Below are 14,552 nucleotides of genomic sequence, written 5' to 3'. Positions count from 1 at the left end.
AGTTCGACAGTAATACTCTATATAATACTATGAGCGAGCGTACAACGAACAAGCGAGACGTGGGTCGTGTGCTGCCCCGGCATGCGCTACTAATATTGGGATATTGTGAGGGACGGGGGTATGTAATTGCGGCAAGGGGAAACGTTCAAGAGCATGAGTAGTTGTTTCGGAGGCACTATTCAAGTATGTGACGGCTTACTCGTCGCGGCGAGGTGATCTACCAAAGCCTCGTATCTTCCGGAGGAAGTTCCCTTAACATCCTGAACATCACAATGTTAGATGTCAAGCTCGAATACTAACATGCACATAACACGTTAGATCTGTTGTCAACGACAGTGGAGAACGATACGCACGCCATTGCCGATGAACACTTGCGCCCGCTGTCCGATCAACATATCCACAGCCTGCGCCACCGGCTTAGCTTCCCAACTCAAAGATAGGTCCCTGCTCGTCACCACAGCATCCCACCGCTTCACCTTCATGAGCGCTACCCTGAGTTCTTCCAACCATTCCCTGTCTCCGTTAGTCATGACATACACCTTCTTCAACTCCCTTGAGTTCCCATATAAATTATACTGCTCCTCGAGGACCTTGCGGACTTTATCCGTAATCTGCTCGATCGAAGGAAAACATCGCTTCATATACAGCTGCAAATTCTCGTCTGTCGCATACCCTTGCCCGCCATCAGGGGGTGGTCTAAACTTGTCAGGTAGGGCTGCAAACTTGTTGAAGCCATTCCAGTCTGCCGCCCATTTAGCAAGATGGGCACAGTGGTCGGCAAAGTCACCCCTGCGGACATGGAGGGCGAGAAGGCCAGGTACTGGGTTCGTTTGGTCGGGTGTTAGGAGGGGTTCGACATTGTGTAGTTCGGACGGGGAAATTGAGACAGCGTTAGAAGGACGGAGGTAGGAAGGGAGAAAACTAAGGGATCGGGACGGCGAGTCAAAGAGATGTGCGTTTTGGGCGTATGCCTGAAGGACGAGAGGTGACCATGAAAAGTTACGGAGGATCGGTGACTTGGATAACCTGGGCCACAATGGCAAGATTCGAGGTGATCCAAACTGCCTGAGCAGTTCATTGGTATGCTGTTGAGTAGGGGAAGAGAGGCACAGCGGCGCACCATATTTCGAAAATCTGGAAGGAACCACGCTTGATCTCGACACAAGGATCGCGAATAGAGTTAAGTTTGTCCACCCATGTGTCAAAGATGACAGATGCCGACACGCTGGTGTCCAGACGCAAATTTTTATTGATTTCGTAGCTGTCGATGACGAGAGGATGCGGGCACACGCGTTCAAAGTACTCTCGGGAAACCGAACGAGGCGTCGGGTCACCAGGTGGCCAGGACGAACCGATAATAGGACCTATATTTTGTGTTCGGAGTAAGAAGCGTGGTAAAAACGCGGAACTGACTGTAACCCTACCGCTAATGATGGCAGAATGCGGTATCCGTGAAGGAATCAGCTTTCCATTGAACACCGAATAATCTGGACCATCCGGGTCCCATGTATAGTTGTCGAAGACGAAACTGGGAACAAGTGAGAGGACGAATGACGTGCAAGTCGATGGAATAAGACATACGCTCGGTTCACGGCGTGGGATAGGAGAGCGTTGACGAGTAGCTCTTGCATGGCATTGCCCCACCCAGACGCTATCACACGATCATGTCAGACATGCTAAAAACGAAGGTAGAGAGGTATCGAGGAACGACGCACCGTGAACATGGTTGGCTGCCCAGAAAAATTTAGCGTCCCTCCCCTCTGGGTACGGCAGCGACAGGTTGTGTTGCGGAAGGTGTCGCTCGTAGTCATGATAAGATTCGTAAAGTGGAGGCAACCTGTTCTCCGTGCCATTTTCCTCCGTTCCCCCCCAATACTGAGATGCATTACGGCGTGTTGAATGACCAAGACGGAAGACAACAAGCACGCATGAGGCCAAGACAAGAATGAGGAGCACCCGAGCGCTTCGCTTGGTGAGATACGGTCTCGATGGCAGTCTCAAATCTGAATGGCTAATGGGTAGGGCCATGTCGTCGTCCGTAGACCGTGAATGTTTGTGACGGACCATCCTGGCCTTGTGGAACGTCACAGTATTAGACGGCCCGCAGCCAGCCCCACCCCGTGTCTCTGCCGACGTCGGACATTCCCTGATGTCCTAAACCAGACTCAATCCTCCACGCCATAGTCAACGAGAACGACTTCCCTCCAAGTCAAGCCACCGGCGGGGCTGTTTTCCAACTATAGGGTGCTTTTGTGACCAACCATGAGCTCTACTGCAATATACCCAGCCATGCTCCAGGCTGGTCTTCCGGTCTTCACATTACAGGCCAAGTCTTGAAGCGCCACACAGAACTAATATTGCGACTGGTTTGTTTCACGGGGAACCACACTAGTGCTGCTACAGACTCTGCTGTGCGAGATCCGTTCCGTCCTGTCAGTATTTCACGGTATTCGTATCTCTCAGGGCTTGGTGCATGCCTCTTATCTTGCATGGTGGATGGTAAGTTTCTCTTATTGAGTCCGAGATGCACCCGCATTAAAGAAATTCAAATCACTCAGGAAACTTGCCAAGTAACTAACTACAGCTTGGAGGCCCGACACGCTCCAACCGTTTGGGGAGCCAATTTTGTCACTGCAAAACCTTGATATCAGTTCGTCAAACCTTACTAGCTCTTGGCTGACGTATGGCATTTTGAAGTCACATCTCCTCAGTGCCCCGCTTGCACTTGCATAACGGAACCCGACCCTTGAGCTCCAAAAGGCCATGGCTCACGTATGTATGTTCGTCTGGACAACATCACAATGACCACTTGAGAAGAGCAGTTTTTGGGCGCCCGTATCGCCCGACTTCGAGGGGTCATTCGGACACAGTCGAGCCAATGCCAACTTAAATCCTTGAAAATTGGGAGCGAACCCCACAATGCGGATTCGACCGGATTCATACTACACTTCTTGCTTCTCTCCACGCAACACGTAACAACGGCGTTCCGTTCAATGCCGTTCGTGACCGCGAAATGAAAGTAGTTCCCGCTGAAGAAGCGTGCACGTCCATATGAGTTTTCATCTCCATCTTTACCGCTTCTACTTCGCCTCCACTTAGATATATACCAGACAGGGTATGACATAATATGGCAACGGCAACGGCAACGGTGATACATACTACACACCGTAAAATCCTGCATCCTACCAGTCATATTCGACTGCACCACCACGAGGAATGTCCTCCAATATAATCACTGCATTCAGGGTCGCTCCGATCGCGCGCGGATCCCTGGATCATGACCACATTGCGACATACATGGATACATATTGATGCACATGCCATACGGGGTCACCATGACCATAGATCGGACCAAACCGCAACCTTTTGGACAAAGGACCTAGATTCGGCGTGTCAACATAAGGTTCGGAGGAGTACGAGTTCCCACAGATATGCTCTCTCCATTCCAACTTACCATTGAGACGAGTAAGAGCACCTGACCTCACGGTGGACATATGTAAGGTCTTTTGTGAAACCCTGGCTGAGTTTTGCCCAAGAACGGGAACACGTGACAGCTACGAACACGAGACTTGGCTGGGCTCTAGAAGTTTGCGAACCCACTGGAATGGAAGCATGTGTATGTCAAAATTCCAGAACTTTAACCAAGTCACTTGTCCTACTTAGCTGCTGGCCAACGATTACAATAGTGATGACGAACCACACATACGTACATCGTAACTAGAATTCGATTCAGTATGATGTGGTGTTCTGTGAGACTGCGATGCGACAAGTTAGGTTCCCTACAGTATGAACGATGATGCACTCTGCCTGCTTGAAAGGCTGTCTCTGAACTCGATCTCATGAACGCACGGCCCTAGCATGCAGAATACACGAGCACAATGGCCCCATGCCACTACCGCCAGCCCTTCTCACTCAAATAGACATCATCTGAACACATACCTACGGACTAATGAACCGTTATAAGGGCCCACTCGTTTCCACTCCCCATTCTTTCCGATACCGACGTGCTTGTGGAAGGTCTGGGCCATTCTCAGGTTCTTAACCACAACCTAATCCCATACTATATGCATCAGTGCAATGAAACGTGTCATATGACGCACTTCGTTCGCACCGCGCCGGCTTGTGTGTGAACGGTTGTGTAGACAGTCAGATACATTTCGACGGATCGGGTATAGAGGCATGGCAAATGGAGAGAGGGACAGGACTGGGGTTGTGGCTTGCGCTGCGGAGACGGTGATAGCGGTGATAGCATGTAGCTGGGATTGGAAAATCGGTGGACGAACTTTGTCCCGCACAAACCTCTTAATCTGGTGGGTGAAGTAACCCTGGTTCAAGGTAGACTCACCTGAAAAACATGCGGGACCTGCTCGTGTGAAAGAACTGCAGCATGTTGTTCTACGCACGTTTGTAGGTGGTCGTATCCCATGACCGAAGGTGGAACATGCTGCTCCCAGTTATGTTGCGTTGCAGCGGTCGCCTGAGAGCCTGACTGACAGGTCCAAAATTCGTAAGTGGTTAAATCCCATGGAACTCGAACATAATTTGAGTCCTGCTACTTCGCAGACCCTGATACCAGTAGTATTCACTGAGAACGTGCATATGATGCATGGGACCCGAGGTCTTGAAACACACTCCAGAAGCGCTGCTGCGCCACATGGGTAGTACTCCTGCAGTATCATGATCTAATCCGTTGGTTGTGTAGAGGCCGGGTTTCGTATGTGATGCATCTGGCAAAGACTTGGACCGTTGATCGTATTAGTTGGCAGGTGTGCGATACCGAGCCACCCACCCAGTCGCGTGCCCAACGCGTGCCAGCCCGCTACATATCTACTCATGGCATTTGAAAATTTGACCGCTCAGGGACGTGGATACTTCGAAAAGTGCCCGGACATGTAGCCGCGTCTTGAACTAATGAACTAATGAAAATGAACCACGACGTCAGCCCGTTATGTGCGTCATTCACACTCGAGCCTTCAGGGTTGCTCGCCGTGCGAGCACAGGAGCAGCTGTGTGCCATCCCCGATTCGAAGTGCACTCATGCCAACGTCGTAACATACTCTCGAGCCTTCTAGCTAGCGTTCCATTGACGATTCTCAGCTCTTTCAACCATCCCATAGACAGGCATGGAAACCGTTGCCCCTAGCTGAGCTTGTCATTGTCATAGTTCGGCACGAACCCCTCCCACAAAGCCACGTGCCGGTGGAAATAGTATGTGGTCGGTTGCCAGGATTGGAGCCCGACGGGTGTGGAACACCGGAGCTCCCATGCAGGTATGCGTACGCCGCGATCCCCATATTGAAGCTCATCCGGCGACGGGTGGGTTTTTCGCTATATATACATCGCCGCTGATCTGAATTTTTCTACCCTCCAGTCCCACACATAGGTTCAGATGTTCAGGGTTATCAGTAACTAATAGGGTTGCGAAGGAAAATCATTTAGGGTGGTGCCGTTTTCTCTCAGCGGCCATGCGATTCCGTCCTCCAGTCCGCATCAATGCCTACAGGTACTAGCTGTATCTGGCAGATGTTGAACCCAACTCGCGTCCACAAGGGTCAAGTAACTCCCAAAGTATCTTCGGCAACCATATTGCCCCGTTGAGCAGGGGGAGACACACCTGTCGTTGCCGCAATGGGATGACCACCTCGATGGCTCCAGCGGATGAGGGTACAGTAAGGCGATTGACAAAATCATGGAAGACTCCCTCCTTTGCTATTTTGTACTCACTGCAAGGGATATGAATGGACAAACCAAAAGCGGAGATACGAGAAAAGGAGTTGGGAACTCGAGCGAAGCTAACCAAACCGCTGGGAGACTGCTGTAGGCATAAATAAACTAGCATGGGAACGTTGAGAACTTGTCACATCATGTGCCCTGGGGAGCCCAAACTCGTCAAACAGGCGCAGCCAGGTTGTAAGTACATGAACACCTTTGTTTCGAACGTGGGACAAGAACCTTGAGATCCCGAGGACGCCGATACCCAGGATTACGGCCTATCGGCCCGATTCCCAAATTTGCATACGAGGATGTCCAGACCGATGCGAGCCTATAGAGGGCTCCATCTCCGCTGATGAATAAAGGATGGGAAGTGTTTGTGTCCATAAACCCATGTTAGAAGTTTCTCCATACACCGTACGAACATATCGTGATCAACTAACTTTCCGGTTAGGTGCTTACCTATTCACACGACCAATCTCCAAGCCCTCCACCACTAAGTTAAGAACATGCTGATTTGAAAGGACGGGCTCCGTGACGCCGAGAGAAGGGGCGGGCTTGTACTCCAGCATCTTGCGGTTTCCGGTTCCAACGGTGGCGCAATCGTTCATAGAGCGGGGTGAAGGCGTTAGCCTTTCTTTTTCCCAACTTTTACTGGAAGACCGATTTCCGAACGAATCCTTGGCATCTCGGTCTATTGTGTCTTTGTTGACATCAACACCGATCCTGTCGTTGCAGTAATAACATCAGTGGAAAGGTGCCGGTGATGTTTGAAGGGTTGGACTATTTTCTTTCTCACTGCAATGATGCGAATCCCACGGAACGAGCCAGCAGAACGGATTACGGACCTGTCCTTACACAAGTACCGAATAAGGAAGTTTGAACAGCGAGATTACTGCCATGTCCTTGTTACCATACCATCGGCGGCGGAGGGAACCGATTTAAGGGATAGGCTGAAGGAATTTTTCTGAGCTTGAGTTTGAGAATTATCGTACGTGGACGGATTCCCCTCTTCACGACACAGGTACGGCAAGTGGTACTAATGCAGTTGTGATCCAACACATGAAGTCCGTGTAAAGACCAATGGCATGATAGGAATGAATTGGCTATTACCATGGATTGCATTGAATGGGATACTTGACTATCTATGTATACACGCACTTTTCTCGTGAACGTCAACGCATCTACCTCCCTCCCTGCATCTCTATGATCCGCATCGGAATCATGCCGTGGACGCCTGTCAGGCGTTTCGGCAGGGGTGTTATGTACCTGCCTGGAGGTGTGTGCATATAGTACACACACAGCAAGTCGCAAATAAATGTGTGCAGCGCTAGGCAATACTCTTCCGCAACCACTGCCGCCCTCCACTCGCAGAACGTCACAGTTTACTCCACTCACAGGCTGACTGCCAACAGAGGAGCAGCGCCAAAATGAAAAACCCACAGGCGACAATAGATTACAGTCTCAGGACACGGGACTGCAGAAAATGAACTATGTACTTTTCCTGCCATCCTGATCATGGAGATCGTTCAAGTCGTGAGGGGTAATAGGGGGGAATGCGGTGCCAACGGGCGGCCCGAACAGTCCCTGCGCATGCGCATCGCTCGCACTAGACTTGGATCAAACTCTATGTACTTATAATGGCATACCACCATCATGCATCACCGCCAAAAACCAGTGCTGTCCAATTTTTCGTGGGTGCGTGTGTTCGCTGTCACTTATGTAGATTTAAAACCGCGTGTCTTTTTTTTTTTTTTTGGTTGGCTTGTATTTGCATTTCACTGAAATTAGGTTACCGTGCGCGTGTCCACGCAGGTCCTCGTGTGTGGTCATGTTCCATCAATGCATGGCCGGTAGGCGCAGTAAAGACGGTTAGTTGGTCATATCAAGCAGGAACACAATGCGAGTACAAGCAGGGGACATGGAGACAACGTGACACTCAGCATCACGCCAGGTTCTCCGCGGACGTGCACGTTCGCTTGAGCACACCGCTTGATGGGAGCCCATGACCACTGGTCCGGAATGATACGACAAGGCTCTCATTGGCGGCACTGGTAAGCACAGGTATGACGCGTATGGTCCCACGACGTCCACTTACTGTAAAGGTATGGAAGGAGAGGTAACACTCTCGTCCTTTGCGTCACAGCACCTACACAGATTGTCGTGTGCGTCGATAGATGGATCCCGTATGTACCTCGTTATGACAGGGAGGGCGAGCAAGATACGCGTGTATGCTATAGGATATAATTTCGAGTTCGACTCCACCTCTCTTCCCCATCACATATCTACATATCCGTCTGCTGTGCTTCTTCTGTTAGACTTGTACGTACATCTTATGAACATACGAGGAACGTAGGCTTCTCTATCGGCAAACCCCGTGATCAGACCTACAATGTTCGATACCGTCGGTAATCGAATCATCGAAACCTGGATGCCAGAACTCTCTGTCAGAGCGTGGGCCGTCGCCGTGAGTTCTCGATTACGCTGATATGCAGGGAAGTGTGCGATGCATCGTGAAGTAGTGCTCTATTGTATCGCATCTTAGCGCCTGCCCCACGTAGTACATACTCACCCGTTCACCTCGCCGGGTCTTGTTACGGAGCCTGCCCGAGGGCACTTTGATGTGTGGAACCCCGTCACCTGGGAACGGCGTACAATTCGGAAGTACTCCGTTGCGTGGAAAAAAAATGAAGCCCCCACTGGAGTCGGCATATGCTACAGCTGAGAAGCAAACATCTCATCGTTCCACCTTTTCTTGCCGTCCAGTCAACCGTCGGTCTTACATGTTAGATTATCGACTAAGAGGTCCCTGCGTGTCACTTCAATCCATCCTGAACGCTGAGCATCCAAGGCGCCAAAATGTTCTCGATTAGAAGGGATGGCAAAATTATATATGGGAAAAAAAATGATAAGGATATTACAAATTAGATATCTGACCTCCGAATCCCATGGACGTTCCCCATGTCTACTGTATCCCTCGTCTTCCGCCTTCCCAGTCGAAAATAGCGTTCCACCACATACCAACTCGTTGGATTCTATTATATCGATTATTCTTCTGCGTCGCTTCGGGGTTTGGTGCAGACCTGACTAGAGTCGAGGGTCGGTCCTGATCAAATCCTGATCATGAAAGATTGGGCTTTGACGGGAGCTGGACCCACTCTAGTTACAGCAACTCGAGTGACATCCCCTCCGTCCTTGTCCACGTAGGGAGAATATTACCGTAACAATGACATTCAGATACACATACACCTCTACGCGGATTTACAGGGCTGATCGACCACCTTTAGTCCCTCCCCATTAGCCCCTTTTCCTAGGGAGTACCCTGCTTTTCAGATAATCGTGATCAGTGTCTGTATTTGGGTGAAATGGTGGTGGTAAGCGACGCATCAGACAGGAAGAGGCCCTGGCGGGAGCAAGCGGGGTTATCAGATATGATACATGACTTTACGCCCGTATACGCACATACTACCTTGCGCGTAGAAATTTGCAGTGGGGAAGACACTTTCTACTCAATAGTATCGACTTAATGGAACGTCAGACAAAATCGGGCCCTGTTTATCATTCAGAGGTAGGTATGTACTGCGAATGAGGCCATCTAAGATCGATCAATTCGATCGTTGGTCGCGATCTGTCCAGCAACTTAACTCTTACGCGCCGCAAGTGTCCACAGGTGATTCGGGGTATTCAATTAATGATACAGCACTTCATGGCCGTTGGTATGCGAATACATGTGGATACATATGTGTACGCGGATAAATGAAAACGAGGATATGATACGGTACGGTATGAACATACTTTATACGGTCGTGATACCACAAATAATTCCGTATGTGCATGATGCATGATCGTCCATAGTGAAGGTACATATTTCCTCACAGGGGCAAAACCTCTGATGTTTTGCTCCACATCTGCGTACCCCTCCGTGAACATATTACATAGTTAGTTTCTCAACATGGGACCGACCATAGATGTGTATTTTGCACCACGATTGTCTGGCTCTGATGTTGCGTTTGGATGGATAGGTTGACGTGGACGTCCCACATGACACGATGTGGGCACCTCTATCTTTGACTTGCTGTTTCACTCGGGCCCTCCATGTATGACATATTTTGAGGTCTGCCACTGTCTGCAAGCAGTTTGTACACTAGAAGACAAATGTTAGGCACGTCGTCTGATAATGACTTCGCGTTCGAGAGGAAGTCAACTGTTGCATATTTGAACGAATGGGTCGACGAAAATGACAACAGCCGATCGAAGAGTCCCTGAGTACTTCCCGTGGGATCGACTTCCTCGTAGGTTGTCGGGAATATTGCGACCCTACCCTTCAAGGGCCCGGGGGGGAGGGACTCGAGAGAAAATGTAATAGGTGTATTAATATGGTATAATTAATATAAGAAGCACACTAGGTGCTCAGATAAGTAATACACCCTAACGTCGGACTCCCGTTCGAATCGCGCGACGGTATGTAGAGTAAGTGGGTAGAACAGTAGGTCTAGAGAAGCTAAAACAATAGAATAATAAATCATATCATACAAACATGCAGCCGGGCCATTATGATGCACAGAATGCGGGTGACAAGGGATCATTGTTCGGAATGACCATGACGGGAGAAATCGAAGAGCGAAGACGGTAGGGTAGGGTAGAATGATAGGATGAAATGGAAATTGGAACGGTCACTCGAAATGATAGTTGACCGCTGCGCGGCATGCCTCGGACGCGAGCGGCATGCAAGCGTGTAGGTGTAAACTTGGTTGTGAAGGAAATGGAACATCACAAGCAGGACATATATATCCACTTGACCTGGAGGTCGTATGCGGCCGTTTTGAAGGATAGCGGGACGACTGTGGTAGTAGGCGCACCGATCAATCACCTCTGGGCGGGCATCAGGGGGCCGCTGCAACGACTCACATTATCATCATCAGTGTGATGCAAGTTCAGCTTGCGTTTCAAAGGCGATGAGCAGGATGATGATGCGTCTAAAAGCACAAGCGGTGTCAGAAACCTCGGACGAGTGCATGGAGGAAATATAAAGGCACCCGTCACGCTGTCTCTCCAAAGATGCACCCGTTTCATACGAACATTGTGGGTGTCATCCGTCCATGGGACCGGTTCACGGTCTTGGGAAGAGTCGTCTGGGGTGACGACCGAGGAGCAATAGGACGAGCATTCCTCTTCCTCGGACTCAGAAGTGGACGGATATGACGAACCAGCCGGAGTAGACTGGATCACGGAGGAGATATTATGAGGGGGCGGCGGGGAGGCTTCGACGAGTTGTATGATCTGGATGGCGTGGGGTTCACGCACGTAGAGGTGACCAGAAGGGACCTTTGAGTCCAGAGCAAGCATGTCGTGCAGAGGGGATGGCCCTAGTGAGGAGGGGGACGAGGAGGGGTGCAGCATTCGAGGCTGGCTTACGTCCAACATTATGGATGGGATTGGGGGGACAAGGAGGGGTGAACACCCGGGGGCTCAAATTTAAGAAACCACAAAGCCACGCGAGCACTTTTCATGTCCATTCTCGGATTTGTTGGGAAGGAGGGAGAAAAAAAAAAAAAGATCTTGCCGGGATGCTAAATCAAGAGCTCTCCCAGATCTCAGATCGCTCGCCCAATGGGCATAGTCACGTGATTGTATCGATTTCGAATGCCAAATTTAGTATCCTCCTCATATACCCAATTTAGTGTTTTTGTTCCCAAACACCACCATCGTTTTTTTTCCCACCACATATTCTGTTCTGACGTTTCGTCCGCTCATCACGTGGACTGCACTGGTACTAGTACTGTACAGCACACCCATCATCCATCTCGTGAGATCAACACCTCCGTCCGTACACAAGTCCCGGTTCAAGGTCGCATAGGCGCAAGCCATGCCTCCGCTGCCTCAAACTGGTCAATCAATTCCCGAAGAACTGCACCCTCAGAGTGAAGTTGCCTCATGGCAGTCAATGCCTACCAACGGAAACCGCATGTCAGCCTCCTTTCAAACGCGACGATCCATATCCCGACCCAATGGCTACACCCACACGCGCCGAAGAACGAAACGAAACAAACTTACCACATCCCAGAACCGGAATCCTCGTTCCACTTCCGATTTAGGCGACTTCACGCCCGGAAACGTGTCTTCACAGATATCCAATGCCACTTGCTTATACTCTTGTACTCCCTCTGCCATGGGATCTTGTACCCGCGTCTGGTTATTCAAATGTGTCAGAGCATCCAAGTATACCTTGGCGAGCACCCCAAAGCCCGTGTTCACTTCATTCTGGAAAGGAAGCGATATCGCAATGTCCAACAAATCGTCCCTTGCCTTGCGCGCTTCTTGGCGTAACAACATGTTCAACGTCGTCATTTCCAGCAGTGTACGCAGTGCACGTATCAGGGATCGCACGAAGGAGTTGAAGACGAGTAGTTCGCGTGATAACGGGGCGGACCAAGGTTGGGGCTGGGGTACACATCACCTGTCAGTCACCGAGGAAAAAACAACCGAATATATCGGGTGATTTGACGACGTTTACCTTGAAGTTCAAAGGCACAATACTTAGCACTCTCATGACCAACAACATACATGATTTCTCATCATCTGAAGCCGGGGATATAAGCTCACCCACCAATAAGTCCCTATGAGAAGACGACATACCGGTACCGAAACTCGGCCCACCACTGAATGCTCGGCCCGACCATAAGTGGCCGTGCATTACCCCTGCCCTCACAAGTTCCAAGAATAAGTAGAGTGGCTCTTGGAACTTGTCATTCAGCCGTGCGTGTTTGATTGCTGTGTACATGGCTCTTGCCAAGGGTGAGTGCAGGTGAGAATTGAGGAGGAACCTGTTCCCCATGCCACGGATTTTAAAAAACTGTCACCGAAAACCATAATATGACTTACCCTCTCAGTTCAAGGAATCGCCATATTACGTTGGCCACCAACTCATCTTTTTTATCCAACTGTCCGCTGGAAAGGGACTTTCCCTTGGTCCGTGCCGCCAGTTTTTCCGTTGCTGTCGCACCCAAACACAGGGCAAAGTCAATCGTAGAAGACTAAAGATACCTTGGGGGGTTAGCCACACCGGTGCACCCATCCACCAGGGAAAGAACACTTTACGTTCTGTCGTCTAAGCTCCTCTTCTACGATCGCGTAACCCACGTTCCATCCGGAGACTCTTTCGGCAAGTTGCACGGTCTGCGGCGAACTAAGCTGGATAGCTTTCGCAGTATGAGGTACTTCAAACCAAAAGTTTCCCGACACTTTGCGACTGGTCCAGAAAGTATGAGAGACACTGCTTATCAGTGCGAGCGCCGTCGCTCGTGGACCCGTCTGACCGTCTGTGATAACCTCTTTCACGAAGCGCCTATATTCGGTCGTTTCCCCGTTGTCTAGTGGAGGCGGTTCTACAATCTGTCCGCTAGTAAGCCAAACGAGCGCCTGAGGTCCCATGAGTCCGCGTGAGAGGTAAAAGTAGACCTCGTCCGGAAGACGGTTGGTGAATATCTCGTGAAGGTCCGCAGGTATATCTGCCGCAGTTGGGTGATGTGGATGATGGTTGGGGCCGAGGGAGGGTGGATTGTTGGTGATAGCGAGAGGAAGCGGGACGACCGTCCCTTCGGAGGATAATACGAGGGAATATTTGATCATCGAACGCGTACGCGCGTATTGGTCCGGGTACTGCACGGGCTTCATGCTGGGATGCTCGGTGTAGGCGGTCACCGCTGCGAAACCTGATTTCCAGTGTTTCACCATGTCGACGGTAGCTCTGAACCCCTGTTCGTGCATGCTGGGAGGAAAAGGAGCTGCATACTCAAATCCAACTAGGATACCTATGTCGAGAAATTGATCCTCGGTCACCCCAAGGTCATTTAAGATGGAACGTTTTGACGCGAAAGTGAACGTAGGCGCTGCAGCAGTTAGATCAAGAGAGGTGATCAACTTGTCGACGCTAGGGTAGAGAAGCGTATCTGTGGGTCCGAAAATGGCATGGATGTAGGATTTTGGATGCCTTTGGAGATAAATGAGCTTCAAGAGAGCGTCAGCTCGGCCAGAAGTTAACCGGAAAGATAGAGAAATCCCACCTGAGCCCAGCCCACATAGGGTGCGACGAGAAACTCGACATTGCGATGCCTAAAGATTCTGAGGACCATGCGCCACAGATCCCATGGTTGAAGTCCACTACGTCCCTCGAAGAGTTTACTAGCTGCTTCCTCCTGACCGGCTTCATACTTGGACCAGGCATCTCTCCTTGCTTTACATGCCTCCTCCCAATCAACATGATGCTGCTGCCTCCAGCGTTTTGCAGGGAGAAGGCCAGGGAAGACGAAGACGGGTTTAATGCGAAGTTTTTCGAGGGTGCGGAGATCGGTTTCGATACGGGTCGTTAGCGCCAGCGGGAGACCACCTGTCGCGGCAAGCAGTGGTTCGCGAGAGGGCGGATTTTCAGCGAGTTGTTTCAAATAATAGTGCGCATCGATTCCTAGGCGCGTGTCCGCTAAGGCATTGAGGGAAAGTGTTTGCAAGTGCTTCCGCTCGGTCAGGTAATCTGAATGTGAAGACGATGCACAAAGTCAGGCTTGGTAACTCCATATTGCGTTTGAATAGCAGGTAAAAAGATCAGTCCTTACTGTCCAAATGCTTGATAGGCATCGTAGCTCTGTCAACGTACCACGTACGACGTAAGTCAGCCGTGCTTGGGCAACGTTGTGCACAGCGAGAAGGCAAACCAAAACCTTCGCTTATGTAAGCTCTCAACTTCTCTCCTACTAGAGCATACTGCTTAGGATTACTGTAAGTTATCATTAAACTAGCAAGCAAACTATCGGGTGGTCTCACTGACTACACGCCTGTGGAACGGC

The 14,552-nt window shown here is 50.3% G+C and overlaps 3 protein-coding genes across 3 annotated transcripts; all 3 read right to left on the bottom strand.

Annotated features, from left to right (window-relative positions):
- Positions 1 to 2,190, bottom strand: F5J12DRAFT_580328 (uncharacterized protein). The gene is made up of 6 exons (XM_051740157.1): positions 1,716 to 2,190; positions 1,582 to 1,651; positions 1,425 to 1,528; positions 1,121 to 1,364; positions 354 to 1,065; positions 1 to 295 (listed from the first exon to the last, which is right to left on the bottom strand). The coding sequence occupies exons 1-6, from the start codon at positions 2,065 to 2,067 to the stop codon at positions 218 to 220; spliced, it is 1,560 nt and encodes a 519-aa protein (XP_051594392.1). The 5' UTR covers positions 2,068 to 2,190; the 3' UTR covers positions 1 to 217.
- Positions 2,191 to 10,058: 7,868 nt separating this feature from the next.
- Positions 10,059 to 11,234, bottom strand: F5J12DRAFT_869080 (uncharacterized protein). Its single transcript, XM_051747095.1, has 3 exons — positions 10,749 to 11,234; positions 10,621 to 10,688; positions 10,059 to 10,553 (listed from the first exon to the last, which is right to left on the bottom strand). The coding sequence occupies exons 1-3, from the start codon at positions 11,134 to 11,136 to the stop codon at positions 10,386 to 10,388; spliced, it is 624 nt and encodes a 207-aa protein (XP_051594391.1). The 5' UTR covers positions 11,137 to 11,234; the 3' UTR covers positions 10,059 to 10,385.
- Positions 11,235 to 11,724: 490 nt separating this feature from the next.
- Positions 11,725 to 14,213, bottom strand: F5J12DRAFT_728967 (XPG I-region protein; the record flags this gene model as incomplete). Its single annotated transcript, XM_051741929.1, has 7 exons — positions 11,725 to 12,153; positions 12,227 to 12,291; positions 12,349 to 12,536; positions 12,595 to 12,746; positions 12,811 to 12,953; positions 13,020 to 13,719; positions 13,776 to 14,213. Coding segments are annotated over 7 exons (2,115 nt in total), but the record flags the coding sequence as incomplete, so codon positions are not given.
- Between the last annotated feature and the right edge of the window lie 339 nt (positions 14,214 to 14,552).

The sequence above is a fragment of the Pisolithus orientalis genome (assembly GCF_024613125.1).
Source record: "Pisolithus orientalis strain OTSU chromosome Unknown F5J12scaffold_99, whole genome shotgun sequence".
Lineage (NCBI taxonomy): Eukaryota > Fungi > Basidiomycota > Agaricomycetes > Boletales > Pisolithaceae > Pisolithus > Pisolithus orientalis.
This window is presented reverse-complemented; position numbering and strand designations above follow the sequence as displayed.

Coding starts and splice junctions, on each gene's coding strand:
- F5J12DRAFT_580328 (XM_051740157.1), bottom strand. CDS start 2,067: ATGGTCCGTCACAAACATTCACGGTCTACGGACGACGACATGGCCCTA. Junction 1,365..1,424: donor GCATTCTGCCATCATTAGCG/GTAGGGTTACAG, acceptor CACAAAATATAG/GTCCTATTATCGGTTCGTCC. Junction 1,066..1,120: donor TTCCAGATTTTCGAAATATG/GTGCGCCGCTGT, acceptor TGAACTGCTCAG/GCAGTTTGGATCACCTCGAA.
- F5J12DRAFT_869080 (XM_051747095.1), bottom strand. CDS start 11,136: ATGTTGGACGTAAGCCAGCCTCGAATGCTGCACCCCTCCTCGTCCCCC. Junction 10,689..10,748: donor TTGGAGAGACAGCGTGACGG/GTGCCTTTATAT, acceptor TTGTGCTTTTAG/ACGCATCATCATCCTGCTCA. Junction 10,554..10,620: donor ATCACACTGATGATGATAAT/GTGAGTCGTTGC, acceptor CTACTACCACAG/TCGTCCCGCTATCCTTCAAA.